Source organism: Pseudophryne corroboree, chromosome 11 (assembly GCF_028390025.1).
Source record: "Pseudophryne corroboree isolate aPseCor3 chromosome 11, aPseCor3.hap2, whole genome shotgun sequence".
Taxonomy (NCBI): Eukaryota; Metazoa; Chordata; class Amphibia; order Anura; family Myobatrachidae; genus Pseudophryne; species Pseudophryne corroboree.
The window spans coordinates 62,382,130-62,400,163 of record NC_086454.1 but is presented as its reverse complement, the minus strand read 5'-3'; the positions used below and the strand labels follow the sequence as shown (position 1 = coordinate 62,400,163).

At 48.2% G+C, this 18,034-nt stretch overlaps 1 protein-coding gene across 4 annotated transcripts in view; it reads right to left on the bottom strand.

The window, feature by feature from the left end:
• Nucleotides 1-18,034, bottom strand: part of SYT12 (synaptotagmin 12) — a 307,494-nt gene that overhangs the window by 101,501 nt on the left and 187,959 nt on the right. For all 4 annotated transcript variants that reach the window (XM_063944347.1, XM_063944345.1, XM_063944346.1 and 1 more), the window contains 2 exons: nt 1,720-1,913; nt 229-594 (listed from right to left, as the gene is read on the bottom strand). In XM_063944347.1, the coding sequence (XP_063800417.1) occupies nt 229-594; nt 1,720-1,913 (560 nt within the window). The remainder of the gene's footprint in view (nt 1-228; nt 595-1,719; nt 1,914-18,034) is intronic.

Genomic DNA, 18,034 nt, shown 5'->3' with positions numbered 1-18,034 from the left:
CACACAAACTCCATTATGTAAGCAGGAACAAGAGACAGGGTAGACCTTGCATCTGGGCACTGGGGAAGAAGTTCTGCTACTGTTGGAAATAACAGGTATGGCTAGAGGCCTAGAGAACTATCTAACTAAACACCTGTCAGATAATAACTGTTCTGTAGATTATCATTTTCACATGCAAAGTGAGTAAACACAAGGAGAAAAATACAAGCAAATATAAATGTCCCTTACCCTTGAAATGCCGACAATCTGTTCATCTGGGAGCAGACTAATGTGCACAAAGCAGGACTCAAAGGTGCCATCTTCTTTCTTCTCCATGAGATCTTTTCCCTGTATAAGGCTGACGTGCAACGTGTTGGAATTCACATCATAGTCCATAGTTACTTCAATCTGCCCTACGGTAAAGTCTTGGCCGAAGTTATTCCCAATGGAAGAGATGGAGCTGAGGGAATCAGTAGAGATGGATTTCTTTAACATCCCATATGGCATCATTTCCACATCTCTGTGGATCAATTCCATATGGCCAAACTCACTCATGTTTTCGTAGGTGTCATTGAGAGATGTCACATTGTTGGCAGAATTGTTATGAACTGCTCTCTGTGGGATGGAAGAAAACATCATAGAAAATTATCAATAGAGAGTGCATAAGATGACAATGTATCAATTCTCATACCTGTAACATTTTTTATAAATACTATAGCTTCATATTAATGCTATCAGTCAGGGGCAAAACTTACAGAGGCAATGGAGACACCTGCCTCCGGGCTCCAAGTCCAGAAGGGGCACTTGCATCTACAACAGCACCTGTGTGGTTACAATGGGATCCAAGGGTGATTGCTGCTCTTCCAATGGAGCTCTGCGGTGCACCCACTGTTATTGCTGTTAATCGTCTTTGTCCCAGGAGCCCTGCTAAAACCTGCAGTAGGGGACAGGATGGCCTGTGCTGCAGCAAGCAACGGTGCACCCACTACTACTGCTGGTATGTGAGATGGGACCCATGTGTATAATGGGTAGTGGGCAGATACACTCGGTCTACATGTAGCTATGTGATGTCTTAGCGGCTACATTCGCACGCACCCGCGCATTATAGCACAACTAAGGAGTGCTAGTGGCATTGGAGGCTGTGTGTGTGTACTGACTGGAGGAGACAGGGTGTGTGTGTGTGTGTGTGTGTGTGTGTGTGTGTGTGTGTGTGTGTGTGTGTGTGTGTGTGTGTGTGTTTTTGTGTGTGTGTAGGGACTGGAGGCTACAGGCTGTGTGTGCATAGTGACTGAAAGGAACAGGCTGTGTGTGTGTGTGTGTGTGTGTGTGTGTGTGTGTGTGTGTGTGTGTGTGTGTGTGGTGACTGGGGGAATAGGGTGTGTGTGTGTGTGTGTGTGTGTGTGTGTGGTGACTTGAGGGTACAGGCTGTGTGTGTGTAGTGACTGAAGCGGACAGGAGGGGTGTGTGTGTGTGTGTGTGTGTGTGTGTGTGTGTGTGTGTGTGTGTGTGTGTGTGTGTGTGTGTCTTATTTCTTTGATTTGGTACTCTATCTACTTTTAACCTGTGTGAAAATCTGAGGTAGTTTTAGGCCAAATTTCAGCAGAAAGATAGAAAAATCTGAAGGATTCACAAACTTTCAAGCACCACTGTAGGTAGTCCAATATCCAGGCAACAGAATGCCTTTCTTTAAAACCAAGCCAAATATCACCCACATGCTCCCAGTTGGTAATCTCTGCTTACCTTCTTTTTTAGGTCAGAGTACGATGTCCCATATTTGTGCTTGAGATATCGGTAGTCATAGTTGGGGAACGGGGAAGGAGATGGATAATTTCCTGATCTGTACAGTTTCCATAGGTATAGACCCACTACTCCAAGTAGAGTCAGCGCCCCAGCAATGTATATTCCTATTTCCCATCCTGGCGGACTTCTGATGACTGTTAAACAAGTGCAAAATTTATGGATGAGTACATTTTAATGTAGAAATATAGACGACACATAGCTTTCATATGATGGTGGCCAACATACAAAACTTTCTAAATGGGTTATATACTGTAATCATTTAGGCTACTTAGTGATCAAAGCAAGAAAATTCTTTAAGTTCTACTGTGCGACATTTCTGGAAGCTCAATCAGCCTGACTAGGAATTATATTTGTGTGTTATATCATCAGTAATGAGCAATGAATAATACATAAAAACTGTGCCTTCTCAAACCAACTGTTAATTAGTCACATATTTGAAACTTCTAACTAAGAGGACAATAAACTTCTATTATACAAGGACTTCTCCAGTGTGTCTAAAACAAGTTATTAGGGAGAGACAGCAACCCGCCAGATATCCGAGAGAAATTAGTTACACCCCTTTTCCACTGCCCAAATAAACCGAGTTATTGCTTGGCCTATCCGGGTCGTGGCTGGGTGCAAAAGGGCCCCTGAAATATAACTCAGGTCTAGTGACCCGGGAATCTGACCTACGTATCTACCAGGGTCAGACCCAGGAAGAACCTCGGTAAGGCTGCAGTGTGAACGGGTGACCCGGGTCATCCATTACGTTAAAAGTCTATGGACAGCCAGCTCACCAGCGCTTGGAAATTATGTCATCTTCAAGCACCGGCATAGGGAAGACCTGCCATTAACCTGGATCCAGTCTGCGGTGTGAAAAGGGTTTCAAGCCACTGTGAGACGGCTTGAAACCGTGTTCAATTACCCAGGTCGGACCCAGGTTTTTGGTTGAAAGGGGTAATAGTCTGGGAAGCAGGCAACGCACACTAGAGTTACATGTAACCCTACACCTTTGGCGACTGTTGTGAACTGTTTTAAAATGCCCAACTACAAGTAAATATAATTCTTAGATATTAAAAAATAGGATTTTGGTTACCCACCGGTAAATCCTTTTCTCATAGTCCATAGAGGATGCTGGGGTCCACATTAGTACCATGGGAGTATAGACAAGTCCACCAAGAGCCATTGGCACTTTAAGAGTTTGAGAGTGTGGGCTGGCTCCTCCCTCTATGCCCCTCCTACCAGACTCAGTCTAGAAACTGTGCCCGAGGAGACGGGAATCTTCGAGAAAAGTATTTTACACAGATAGTGGCGAGAGTCATACCAGCTCACACACACAAGGCACACCAAGCTAATTAGCTTGGAAAACTCAGCAACTGCTGAAACATTGCTTACCAAGTAACAATGCAGTACATAACTAAACAAAGTTGTGCTGAACCAGATAACGGTTGCAGGAAAACGAAGGGCTGGGCGGGCTCCCAGCATCCTTTACGGACTACGAGAAAAGGATTTACTGGTAGGTAACCAAAATCCTATTTTCTCTTACGTCCTAGAGGATGCTGGGGTCCACATTAGTACCATGGAGATGTACCAAAGCTCCCAGAACGGGAGGGAGAGAGCGGAGGCTCCTGCAGAACTGATTGACTAAACTTCAGATCATCAGAGGCCAAATTATCAAACTTGTAGAACTTAGCAAACGTGTTCGACCCAGACCAAGTTGCCGCTCGGCAAAGTTGTAACGCCGAGACACCCCGGGCAGCCACCCAGGAAGAACCCACTTTACGAGTAGAGTGGGCCTTAACAGATTTTGGACACGACAAACCTGCCGTAGAGTAAGCATGCTGGATAGTGAACCTAATCCAGCGAGATATAGTCTGCTTTGAAGCAGGACACTCAATTTTCTTGGGATCATACAGGACAAATAAAGAGTCTGATTTCCCGTGACGAGCAGTCCTCTTCACATAAATTCTCAAAGCCCTCACCACATCCAAGGACTTTGACGAAATTGAGGAGTCAGTAGCCACTTGCACCACAATAGGTTGGTTGATATGAAATGCTGACACAACCTTTGGAAGAAACTGCTGACGTGTTTGGAGCTCAGCTCTATCTTCGTGGAATATGAAGTAAGGGCTTTTACAGGACAAAATCCCCAATTCTGACACATGTCTAGCAGAAGCTAAGGCCAACAACGTGACAGCCTTCCATGTAAGAAATTTGACTTCAACCTCCTGTAGAGGCTCAAACCAGTCCGACTGGAGAAACTACAACACCACGTTAAGGTCCCAAGGCGCAATAGGCGGTACAAAGGGAAGTTGGATGTGCAGAACTCCCTTCAAAAAGGTTTGAACCTCAGGGAGGGCAGCCAATTGTTTCTGGAAGAAAATGGACAGGGCCGAAATCTGGACCTTCACAGATTCCCAACCTCAGGCCCATATCCACACCTGCTTGCAGGAAGAGGAGAAAACGTCCCAGTTGAAACTCCACCGCAGGAAACTTCTTGGACTCACACCAAGAGACATATTTCTTCCAAATACGATGGTAATGTTTAGACGTTACCCCTTTCCTAGCCTGTATCAGGGTAGGAATGACCTTCATCGGAATGCCTTTCCGAGCTAGTATCAGGCGTTCAACCTCCATGCCGTCAAACGCAGCCGTGGTAAGACTTGATAGGCGAACGACCCCTGCTGCAGCAGGTCCTCCCGAAGAGGAAGAGGCCTCGGCTCTTCCTGCAAGAGATTCAGAAGGTCCGCGTACCAAGCCCGCCTTGGCCAGTCTGGAAAAATGAGGATCGCTGAACTCTTGTTCTCCTTACAAGCTTTAGAACTCTTGGAATAAGTGGGAGTGGTGGAAACACGTACACCAACTGGAACACCCACGGAGACACCAGAGCATCAACTGCCACTGCTGGTGGGTCCCTCAAACTGGAACAATAGCGTTGAAACTTCTTGTTGAGACAAGAGGCCATCATGTCTATTTGGGGTAACCCCCAAAGGTCTGTTATTTACTTGAACACCTCCGGATGGAGACCCCACTCCCCCGGATGGAGATAGTGTCTGCTGAGGAAGTCTGCTTCCCAGTTGTCCATTCCCGGAATGAAGATTGCAGAGAGTGCAAACGGGTGTTTTTCTCCCCAAAGGAGGATTCTTGTCACCTCTGACATCGCAGCTCTGCTTTTCGTTCCACCCTGTCGGTTTATGTAGGCCACCATCGTTACATTGTTCGACTGCACTTGAATGGCCTGATTTCTTAGAAGGTGGGCCGCCTGAAGAAGACCGTTGTAGACGGCTTAGTTCCAGGATGCTGATTGGCAGGCCGGGTTCCAGACTTGACCACCTTCCTTGGAAGGTTTCCCCTTAAGTGACTGTGCCCCAGCCCTGGAGGCTCGCATCCGTGGTTTGAAGGACCCAGTCCTGAATCCCGAACCTGCGGCCCTCCAGAAGGTGAGGCAATTGGAGCCACCAGAGGAGTGAAATCCTGGCCTTTGGCGACAGACAAATTCTCTGGTGCATGTGCAGATAAGATCCTGACCACTTGTCCAGGAGATCCAGTTGGAAGGCCCGAGCATGGAACCTCCCGTACTGGAGAGCCTCTTAAGAGGCCACCATCTTCACCAAAAGGCGAATGCATTGATGAACCGACACCCGGGCTGGCTTCAGGACATCCCGGTCCATTGTTTGTATCACCAACGCCTTGTCCTGCGGAAGAAACACCCTCTGCACTTCCGTGTCAAACATCATCCCCAGAAAAGACAACTTCCGGGTTGGTTCTAAATGAGATTTTGGAAGGTTCAGAATCCAACCGTGGACTCTGAGTAGGTGGGTCGTGAGTACAATGGACTGCAACAGCTCCTCCTTGGACGATGCTTTTTTCAGTAGATCGTCTAAATACGGAATGATGTTCACCCCATGTTTTCGGAGTAGAATCATCATCTCGCCATGACCTTGGTGAACACCCTTGGTGCTGTAGAGAGGCCGAATGGCAGGGCCTGGAACTGGAAATGACAGTCCAGTAATGCAACACAGAGATAAGCCTGATGCGGTAGCCAAATCGGAATGTGGAGGTACGCATCCTTGATATCCAGGGATACTAGGAATTCCCCCTCTTCCAGACCTGATATCACCTCCCTGAAAGAATCCATTTTGAACTTGAACTCCTTCAGAAAAGGGTTCAGTGATTTTAGGTTCAGAATGGGCCTAACCGAACCATCGGTTTCTGTACCACGAAAAGGTTGGAATAGTAACCAGTGGCTTGCGAATGAGGAGGCATTGGCACAATGACCTGTGCCTCCACCAACTTCTGAACCGCTGCTTGTAGGACAGTCCTGTCCGCCAACAGAGCTGGCAAGCCTGATTTGAAAAATCGGTGAGGAGGGAGATTTTGAAATTCCAACCTGTATCCCTGGGACACAATATCTATCACCCAGGGATTCAGGCCGGAAGATATCCAGACGTGACTGAACTTTCTGAGCCTCGCTCCAAATGGCCCCACCTCCAGGCCGCGCGGTCCACCTTTATGGGGAGGATTTCGTCGTACTGGAAGCAGGATTAGTTTCCTAGGAACCTGCCGCAGCAGATTTCTTGGATTTAGCTCGACCTCCCCTAAAGAAGGTATTGGACGGCTTGGCCTTTCTAGGCTTGTTAGGCCGAAAGGACTGTGATGCTGATGAAGAGAATGATTTCTTTGGAGCAGGTGCAGCTGAGGGAAGGAACGGAGACTTACCCGCCGTAGCCGCGGATATCCACGCATCCAAAGCTTCACCAAAGAGAGCCTGACCTGTGTAGGGTAGGAACTCCACACTTTTCCTGGATTCTGCGTCGGCCGACCACTGGCGCAGCCACAGTCCCCGACGCGCTGAAACAGACCTGGAAGAGATCCCCGCAGCCATGGAAATCAGGTCTTTCATGGATTCTACCATGAAACCTGCTCAATCGTGAATGTTACGCAAAAACAATTCAACATCACCCTTATCCATTGTATCCAAATCCTCAAGTAAGGTGCCTGACCATTTCACTATAACTTTTGCAATCTATGCACTAGCAATAGTGGGATGTAATATGGCCCCCAAAGCTGTGTACATTGGTTTAAGTGTATTATCAATCTTTCAATCAGCCGGCTCCTTTAAGGCGGTAGATCCCGGAACAGGCAAAACCACCTTTTTTAAGAGTCTGGACACAGATGCATCAACAATTGGTGGGCTTTCCCATTTTTTCCTATCATCCTCAGGGAAAGGAAACGCCACCTGGACCCTTTTACGGATTTGGAATTTTTTCTCAGGGTTTTCCAATGCTTTCTCAAATATAGCATTCAATTCCTTTGACGCAGGGAAGGTTAGCGAGGCTTTCTTATTTCCAGTGAAAAAAGCCTCCTCAACGTGCTCAGGCGTGGTATCATTATTATTCAACACATCCCTGATAGCCTCTATCATCAATTGTACCCCCCTTTGCAAGAGAGGCAGAGCCCCGCAACACATCCCCATTACCGTCTGTGGTATCAGAATCGGTATCCGTGTCATCTTGCATGACATGAACAAGCACACGTTTGTGGGGGTTATAGCGGAGCGTCCTGAGGTACCGTCCAGAATCATGCCATACTGCCATAGAGTTCTGTAATACCTGGGTTGCGGATTCATTACTCGCAACCCTATCTGAAATCTGAGAAATCCAAGATTTTATAGAGGAAAACCACTCAGGTTCCCTTGCTGGAATCTGTGCTAAACCAGTGCTATCCTGATTACATGGAATGGGATCATCCTGGAAGGACATATCCTCCGCAGCATATGACACAGTGTCCCTGGACATAGCTAAAGGAGACCACAAAACACTCCACACACACACAGGGGAGGGCAGACAGAGTCCCCCCCCCCCCCCAAGAATGGCAAGAGAGACACAGAACCAACCCACACACAGTGCTTTTAACCAAAGGGAGACCCCTTGTCAGCGCTGACTGTGCGCCTTAATAGGATACACACAGTGGTGTAAGTTCATCACAGTTGCCCGGAGGCAAGATAAATATTGGTGCCCCCCTATTTCCTATATTAAGATAAATATATGTGTGTGTGTGTGTGTGTGTGTGTGTGTGTGTGTGTGTGTGTGTGTGTGTGTGTGTGTGTGTGTGTGTGTGTGGAATGTTCTGAAAAAAATGTATATACTGTATTTATACATTTCATTGTCTTTTATTTTAAATCACACATTTCTTAGCAGTCATACCCAGAATTAGAACCCATGACCTGTTACACTAACAGCAGACACTTTACTGATGGAGTAATTTGCTCCGGTAGAGGAAGTTTGACAATGCTAACTATATGAAGTTATGTGTAATTGTCAGAGAAGTAGCTTCATATAGTTAGAATGATCATATTTCCTATACAGGAGCAAACAGCTTCATCAGTAAGGTATCTGCTTCCAGTGTAATAGGGTGCGGTTTCTAATCCTGGGTGTGACACTTGTAAAATGTGTATCTACAGTATAATAAAGAGTGTGTGATTTGTAAGGTGCAGGGACCAGTGAGGAAGTCGGCCACTGAAAAGACAGCGACAGCTATCAATTAACTTAATTCAATGGTGTCACAGAATGGGAGGAGAGGTGCTCCACTTCAGAGTAGGAGCCCGGCGGCAGATGACTCCGTTGCCTCCCAGAGTTCTGCCTCTGGATACACAGTCATATTGCAGCCTCCCCCCCCCCCCCCCCTTCTACAACCCCCTGGTACCGTGAGAGGTAGCTGGAGTTGCTTGAGGGACCTTCTTTCTCCTGATCAGCGCTGTGCAGGCAGGAAAATGGAGCTGAACGCTGCTGGGTCCGCTCTGAGGAGAAGCTCCGCCCACAAAATGGCACTGTCTTCCCGCTCTTCATCTGATTATACTGGTCTGAGGATTGATACTGGCTGAGATCCTGGGACCCCGACAGGCTTTGTGACCAGTCTAGGGTGTAAGAGGTGGCCCAGGGCGCCCCTCACCGCTGAGCCATCCCGGAGCGCAGTTAATACTGCACTCCTACCCTGCTGCCGCTATCTTCACACCAGCCCCCCGCTTGCTAGGGGGGTCGGTGTCTTACTCGCCACAATCTTCAGCTCTGTAAGGGGTTGGCGGCATGCTGCTGGGGTAAGTGATCCCCTGTGGCGGGGACAGGCCCCGGCGACAGGGGGGTCAAAGGGGACATCCATCCCGGGCCCCCACGTTGTGAGGGGCCCCAAGGTCCAGCGGTGGCAGCATCATGCCATAGATTTAAATAATTCTATAAATTTCTGCATCGCGCGGTCCGCCCGCCGTGTCGTCAAAAGGAATCAGACAGTGCCCTTTTTTTGTTCAGCCGCCCACCCCCCCCTTCGAGCCCTGTGGTCCCGTCAGTGCCTCAGCCCCGCCCCAGATCAGCTGTCAGCCAGTCCCCGTGTGCAGTGCAATGACGGTGCACATGACGCAGCGTCTGGACCTCCCCTCCGAGTCCTCCCTGCCCGCCTAGCTGTCTCTGCTGTGTGAGGAGCACACGGCCAAGCAGGAGCAGGACTGTTGGCACCTTGTTGCGGCATAGAGGTCATTGATCACTCGGAGCCTGGTTGATTAGCGACGCCGACGGCTGTGCCTGTGTGTTGCTGGACTGGTAAGCCAAGTGTGTGCACAGTGCACTGCAGGCGCACTCAGCTCTCCAGCAGGACAGACTCAGAGGGGTACATTTACTAAGATTCGTATTTTCCAGAATCATGTCCAAGTTCAATCACGAATGACATCGACAGTGTAAAATTGCAACTTTTTGAATTGATTACGATGGCTTTACTAAGCTGTCGTATTCGGGTTTTTCTTTTGTTCCGATGTCGATGTCATTCGTGGTTTTTTACCTATTTTTACGGCAGTGATTAGCAAAACACTGCCGACTTTTTTTACAATCAATCTCGGCCGGATCTGTGTGATCCGTGCTGGGGTTTTTTTTTTTTTTTAAATTAAACACTGTAAAATCATTAAAAAAAATGCGTGGGGTCCCCCCTCCTAAGCATAACCAGCCTCGGGCTCTTTGAGCCGATCCTGGTTGCAAAAATATGGGGGGAAAAATGACAGGGGTTCCCCCATATTTAAGCAACCAGCATCGGGCTCTGCGCCTGGTCCTGGTCCCAAAAATACGGGGGACAAAAAGAGTAGGGGTCCCCCGTATTTTTAAAACCAGCACCGGGCTCCACTAGCTGGACAGATAATGCCACAGCCGGGGGTCACTTTTATATAGTGCCCTGCGGCCGTGGCATCAAAAATCCAACTAGTCACCCCTGGCCGGGGTACCCTGGGGGAGTGGGGACCCCTTCAATCAAGGGGTCCCCCCCCCCAGCCACCCAAGGGCCAGGGGTGAAGCCCGAGGCTGTCCCCCCCCATCCAATGGGCTGCGGATGGGGAGGCTGATAGCCTTTGTTGTAAAAGAAAAGATATTGGCCCTCATTCCGAGTTGATCGGTCGCAAGGCGAATTTAGCAGAGTTACACACGCTAAGCCGCCGCCTACTGGGAGTGAATCTTAGCTTCTTAAAATTGCGACCGATGTATTCGCAATATTGCGATTACTAACTACTTAGCAGTTTCAGAGTAGCTTCAGACTTACTCTGCCTGTGCGATCAGTTCAGTGCTTGTCGTTCCTGGTTGACGTCACAAACACACCCAGCGTTCGCCCAGGCACTCCCACCGTTTCTCCGGCCACTCCTGCGTTTTTTCCGGAAACGGTAGCGTTTTCAGCCACACGCCCCTGAAACGCCGTGTTTCCGCCCAGTAACACCCATTTCCTGTCAATCACATTACGATCGCCGGAGCGATGAAAAAGCCGTGAGTAAAATTACTTTCTACATAGCAAAGTTACTTGGCGCAGTCGCAGTGCGAACATTGCGCATGCGTACTAAGCGGATTTTCATTGCGATGCGATGAAAAATACCGAGCGAACAACTCGGAATGAGGGCCATTGTTTTTAGTAGCAGTACTACAAGTCCCAGCAAGCCTCCCCCGCATGCTGGTACTTGGAGAACCACAAGTACCAGCATGCGGCGGAAAAACGGGCCCGCTGGTACCTGTAGTACTACTACTAAAAAAATACCCAAAAAAAGACAAGACACACACACCGTGAAAGTATAATTTTATTACATACATACACACATACATACATACTTACCTTAAGTTCCCACGCAGGTCGGTCCTCTTCTCCAGTAGAATCTAAGGGGTACCTGTTGAAGAAATTATACTCACGAGATCCAGGGGTCCAGGCTCCTCGGGAAATCCAGGGGTAATCCACGTACTTGCATAAAATAAGAAAACGGAAAGCCGAGCCACGAACTGAAAGGGGCCCCATGTTTTCACATGGGACTCCTTTCCACGAATGCCAGAAACCCACTCTGACTGATGTCTAAGTGGGTTTCTTCAGCCAATCAGGGAGTGCCACGTTGTAGCACTCTCCTGATCGGCTGTGTGCTCCTGTACTGAGTGACAGGCAGCACACGGCAGTGTTACAATGTAGCGCCTATGCGCTCCATTGTAACCAATGGTGGGAACTTTCTGCTCAGCGGTGACGTCACTTTAGGTCAACCGCAGGGCAGAAAGTTCCCATCATTGGTTACAATGTAGCGCATAGGCGCTACATTGTAACACTGCCGTGTGCTGCCTGCAGTGTCGGACTGGGGCATGAAGGGCCCACCGGGGAATAGGGGCCCATACTTACAGGTGTGGCCAGCCTACAAAGGGGGTGTGGCCAGCCTCCACACAGGCTTGAAATACACAATAGTTTAGTGCAGTGTAAGGTAACATATCTACCATGTATAATACAAGTGCACAGTCTGGAACCTGATACCTAGAGGAAGGAGTGGGCCCTCAGGCAGTGGGGCCTACCGGTGGTTTCCCTGGTACCCCTGTGGGCCAGTCCGACCCTGGCTGCCTGTCACTCAGTACAGGAGCACACAGCCGATCAGGAGAGTGCTACATGGTTTGTAAAATGGTTTGGGGCGGGCTGCAGGCAGGCACATATCATGGATGCATGTAATACACAGACAGATTAGGACGGCACTGAGTATGTCAGATCATTTTAATGGAAAGGGAATTATTATTATTAGCAGGCAGGTTGTTGCATGACTTGTGCTGCAGCTACATGTGAGTATAACTTGGTGCACACTATGCACCACGTTATAGCCACATGTAGCAGCACTACAAGTCACACAACAACCTGCCTGGTAAAAATATTCATAATAATAATTCTGCCCCTACGATTACAGTGATCTGATATACTCAGATTACAGTGCTATTATGTAAACTGTACACAGCACCATGCCCTGCCACATCATCCTCATCTGTGCTAGTACTGCTTGGTGCAACTGAGAAGCAGGACTGTTGAAAGAAAATGCAGTAGTTACAGCACTTCCACCTGTCTGGCAGCAGAACCCAGGCACAGCGGAGGGAGCCACTTTAGTGACTGCACCAACACCTGTATTGCAGCACAATCCCAACACAGCGGACCCCCCGCATAGCGTGGAACCTGTGCATTCCATTGGGCATAGTTTATTACTGAGGGGAGCCTCTGCAGTGAGCACATCTACCTGAGGGCAGTCAGACTGTCACACAGAAAGCGTGCAAGTGAGATCTGCAGTGCTGAACCATCTCTCCGGGGTATGAGAAAATGTCTGTAGGGTAAGATAAGGACAGTTTGCCACATTACATGCGGGCTGGAGTCCAAATTTACTTTTAAAGAGCCAGCAAATTGTTTTTATATATTATATACACACACATTTATATACATCTTAAATACAGATTTTATACATGATCTATAGTTTTTATGTTTATAGTACCTTAAATGTACATGCAATGTTTGGAGGAGGGGAAGAAAAGTGTGGGGGGGACTCGGTGGTTATGGGGGGCCCCATAGAAATCAGTGTACCGGGCCCCAAGATTTCTGTTGCCGGCCCTGGGCGGCGAACGATCTATCCCCTCAGGAGCTCAGTGTCCTGTCAACGGAGTAAGTGGCTCAGACCCCGCAGGGCGGACACTACCCCCCCCCCCCCCCCCCCCTTAGTCCCACGCTGGAGGGAGGCTGTTGCCAGCAGCCTCCCTGTAAAATAAAAAACTCTAAAATAACATTTCTCTAACGTCCTGGTGGATGCTGGGGACTCCGTAAGGGCCATGGGGAATAGACGGGCTCCGCAGGACACATGGGCACTATAAGAAAGAATTTAGATGCAGACAAGAGACTGCAGTTTCCCACAAAGAATTCTCAGGGAGTATCCTTTCCCTACTAGGGCCAGGATACGATGGAAATCTTCCCCTAGGGTGTCACGTTTGCCCAAAAGGTAGCCCTGACTTAACAGCTATCCTCAGGGATCCTGCAGATAGCGTGCACATTCTGGTACACTACTCAGACTGGCGATTGTGTCGGCATGGGTTTATAGCGCTGTAGCAGCGTGGACAGGTACCTTGCCAGCAGAGATTGAGACCCTAGTATGTATATGTATATATATATATATATATATATATATATAGATATATATATTAAAGATGCTGTCTTAAGATATATATATATATAAAACATGCCCAAAGAGACATTAGTCTACTGGGTTCTAGAGTCAACGCTATGTCGATTTCTGCTTGACGTGTCCTGTGGAATATGCAATGGACAGGTGATGCCGACTTAAGAGGCATATGGAAGGCTGAGGATTGTGTGGAGAAGGGATCTCGGACCTGGTCTCCACAGCTATAGCTGGTAATTCTGATCTTTTGCCTTATATTCCTGCACAGCCTAGGAAAGCACGACATTATCAAATGCAGCCTTTCGATCACAAAGAAACAAGAAAGTCCGAGGTGCGTCCTTTCTTGCCAGAGGCAGGGGCAGAGGAAAGAAGCTGCACAACACAGCTAGTTCCCAGGAACAGACGTCCTCCCCGGCCTCTACAAAATCCACCGCATGTCGCTGGGGCTCCACAGGCGGAGCTAGGCCCGGTGGGGGCACGTCTTCGTAATTTCAGCCACAAGTGGGTTCACTCCCTGTTGGATCCCTGGGCAATAGATATTGTGTCTCAGGGATACAAGCTGGACTTTGAGGAGATGCCCCCTCACCGACGGCCCTGCCGGCTTCCCCCCATGAGAGGGAAATAGTGTTAACTGCAATTCACAAATTGTATCTTCAACATGTGGTGGTCAAGGTTCCCCTCCTTCAACAAGGAGGGGGTTATTATTCGACCATGTTGTAGTCCCGAAACTGGATGGTTCGGTCAGACCCATATTGAATTTAAAATCCCTGAACATATACCTGAAAAGGTTCAGACAGCGATTTTGTCATTTCTTCAAGGAAGATATTGTATATATTCGCATGAAAGTGAATTGAATTGTTACTAACATCATTTATGTATGGAATACCGATTGTTATTTCGGATTTAATGTGATGCAGTTTATATCTCATTGTGTTTTATTTAAAAATAAATGAGTCGATTTTTTATGACTATTTTATTATATGTGATAAATTTGTTTGACATACCGAGTAGAATCACTAGCTCCCTGGGGAAACACTTTCTCTTCTATTCATATTCTTTATACCTCAGCTAACAGGGGGTATTTTCCCTAAGGTGTAGCTCCATAAAATTCCAGCGCGAGACAGGTCTTATATTTTTTCTCCATTATATACCTGAAAAGGTTCAAGTTCAAGATGGAATCGCTAAGAGCGGTCATCGCAAGCCTGAAAGGGGGAGATTTTATGGGTCTCTGGACATAAAGGATGCATACCTTCATGTCCCCATTTATCCACCTCATCAGGCGTACCTCAGATTTGCGGTACAGGATTGTCATTACCAATTTCAGACGTTGCCGTTTGGTCTCTCCACGGCCCCGAGAATCTTCACCAAGGTAATGGCGGAAATGATGGTGCTCCTGCGGAAGCAAGGTGTCACAATTATCCCGTACTTGGGACGATCTCCTCATAAAAGTGAGATCAAGAGAGCAGTTGCTGAACAGCGTATCACTTTCTCTGGAAGTGTAACGGCAACACGGCTGGATTCTAAATATTCCAAAGTCGCAGTTGGTTCCTACGGCTCATCTGCCTTTCCTAGGCATGGTTCTAGACACAGACCAGAAAAGGGTTTTTCTCCCGATAGAGAGAGAGCTCAGGAGCTCATGACACTGGTCAGGAACCTATTAAAACCAAAACAGGTGTCAGTGCATCACTGCACTCGAGTCCTGGGAAGGATGGTGGCATCATACGAGGCCATTCCCTTCGGCAGGTTCCATGCGAGGACCTTTCAATGGGACTTACTGGACAAGTGGTCCGGATCACATCTTCAGATTAGAGATGTGCACTTGAAATTTTTCGGGTTTTGTGTTTTGGTTTTGGGTTCGGTTCCGCGGCCGTGTTTTGGGTTCGACCGCGTTTTGGCAAAACCTCACCGAATTTTTTTTGTCGGATTCGGGTGTGTTTTGGATTCGGGTGTTTTTTTCAAAAAACACTAAAAAAACAGCTTAAATCATAGAATTTGGGGGTCATTTTGATCCCAAAGTATTATTAACCTCAAAAACCACAATTTCCACTCATTTTCAGTCTATTCTGAATACCTCACACCTCACAATATTATTTTTAGTCCTAAAATTTGCACCGAGGTCGCTGGATGACTAAGCTAAGCGACCCTAGTGTCCGACACAAACACCTGGCCCATCTAGGAGTGGCACTGCAGTGTCACGCAGGATGGCCCTTCCAAAAAACACTCCCCAAACAGCACATGACGCAAAGAAAAAAAGAGGCGCAATGAGGTAGCTGTGTGAGTAAGCTAAGCGACCCTAGTGGCCGACACAAACACCGGGCCCATCTAGGAGTGGCACTGCAGTGTCACGCAGGATGGCCCTTCCAAAAAACACTCCCCAAACAGCACATGACGCAAAGAAAAAAAGAGGCGCAATGAGGTAGCTGTGTGAGTAAGCTAAGCGACCCTAGTGGCCGACACAAACACCTGGCCCATCTAGGAGTGGCACTGCAGTGTCACGCAGGATGGCCCTTCCAAAAAACACTCCCCAAACAGCACATGACGCAAAGAAAAAAAGAGGCGCAATGAGGTAGCTGTGTGAGTAAGCTAAGCGACCCTAGTGGCCGACACAAACACCTGGCCCATCTAGGAGTGGCACTGCAGTGTCACGCAGGATGGCCCTTCCAAAAAACACTCCCCAAACAGCACATGACGCAAAGAAAAAAAGAGGCGCAATGAGGTAGCTGTGTGAGTAAGATAAGCGACCCTAGTGGCCGACACAAACACCTGGCCCATCTAGGAGTGGCACTGCAGTGTCACGCAGGATGGCCCTTCCAAAAAACACTCCCCAAACAGCACATGACGCAAAGAAAAATTAAAGAAAAAAGAGGTGCAAGATGGAATTGTCCTTGGGCCCTCCCACCCACCCTTATGTTGTATAAACAGGACATGCACACTTTAACCAACCCATCATTTCAGTGACAGGGTCTGCCACACGACTGTGACTGAAATGACGGGTTGGTTTGGACCCCCACCAAAAAAGAAGCAATTAATCTCTCCTTGCACAAACTGGCTCTACAGAGGCAAGATGTCCACCTCATCATCATTCTCCGATATATCACCGTGTACATCCCCCTCCTCACAGATTATCAATTCGTCCCCACTGGAATCCACCATCTCAGCTCCCTGTGTACTTTGTGGAGGCAATTGCTGCTGGTCAATGTCTCCACGGAGGAATTGATTATAATTCATTTTAATGAACATCATCTTCTCCACATTTTCTGGAAGTAACCTCGTACGCCGATTGCTGACAAGGTGAGCGGCGGCACTAAACACTCTTTCGGAGTACACACTTGTGGGAGGGCAACTTAGGTAGAATAAAGCCAGTTTGTGCAAGGGCCTCCAAATTGCCTCTTTTTCCTGCCAGTATAAGTACGGACTGTCTGACGTGCCTACTTGGATGCGGTCACTCATATAATCCTCCACCATTCTTTCAATGGGGAGAGAATCATATGCAGTGACAGTAGACGACATGTCCGTAATCGTTGTCAGGTCCTTCAGTCCGGACCAGATGTCAGCATCAGCAGTCGCTCCAGACTGCCCTGCATCACCGCCAGCGGGTGGGCTCGGAATTCTGAGCCTTTTCCTCGCACCCCCAGTTGCGGGAGAATGTGAAGGAGGAGATGTTGACAGGTCGCGTTCCGCTTGACTTGACAATTTTCTCAAAAGCAGGTCTTTGAACCCCAGCAGACTTGTGTCTGCCGGAAAGAGAGATCCAAGGTAGGTTTTAAATCTAGGATCGAGAACGGTGGCCAAAATGTAGTGATCTGATTTCAACAGATTGACCACCCGTGAATCCTTGTTAAGCGAATTAAGGGCTCCATCCACAAGTCCCACATGCCTAGCGGAATCGCTCCGTGTTAGCTCCTCCTTCAATGTCTCCAGCTTCTTCTGCAAAAGCCTGATGAGGGGAATGACCTGACTCAGGCTGGCAGTGTCTGAACTGACTTTACGTGTGGCAAGTTCAAAGGGCAGCAGAACCTTGCACAACGTTGAAATCATTCTCCACTGCGCTTGAGACAGGTGCATTCCACCTCCTATATCGTGCTGAATTGTATAGGCTTGAATGGCCTTTTGCTGCTCCTCCAACCTCTGAAGCATATATAGGGTTGAATTCCACCTCGTTACCACTTCTTGCTTCAGATGATGGCAGGGCAGGTTCAGGCGTTTTTGGTGTTGCTCCAGTCTTCTGTACGTGGTGCTTGTACGCCGAAAGTGTCCCGCAATTCTTCTGGCCACCGACAGCATCTCTTGCACGCCCCTGTCGTTTTAAAAAAAATTCTGCACCACCAAATTCAAGGTATGTGCAAAACATGGGACGTGCTGGAATTTGCCCATATTTAATGCACACACAATATTGCTGGCGTTGTCCGATGCCACAAATCCACAGGAGAGTCCAATTGGGGTAAGCCATTCCGCGATGATCTTCCTCAGTTGCCGTAAGAGGTTTTCAGCTGTGTGCGTATTCTGGAAAGCGGTGATACAAAGCGTAGCCTGCCTAGGAAAGAGTTGGCGTTTGCGAGATGCTGCTACTGGTGCCGCCGCTGCTGTTCTTGCGGCGGGAGTCCATACATCTACCCAGTGGGCTGTCACAGTCATATAGTCCTGACCCTGCCCTGCTCCACTTGTCCACATGTCCGTGGTTAAGTGGACATTGGGTACAACTGCATTTTTTAGGACACTGGTGAGTCTTTTTCTGACGTCCGTGTACATTCTCGGTATCACCTGCCTAGAGAAGTGGAACCTAGATGGTATTTGGTAACGGGGGCACACTAC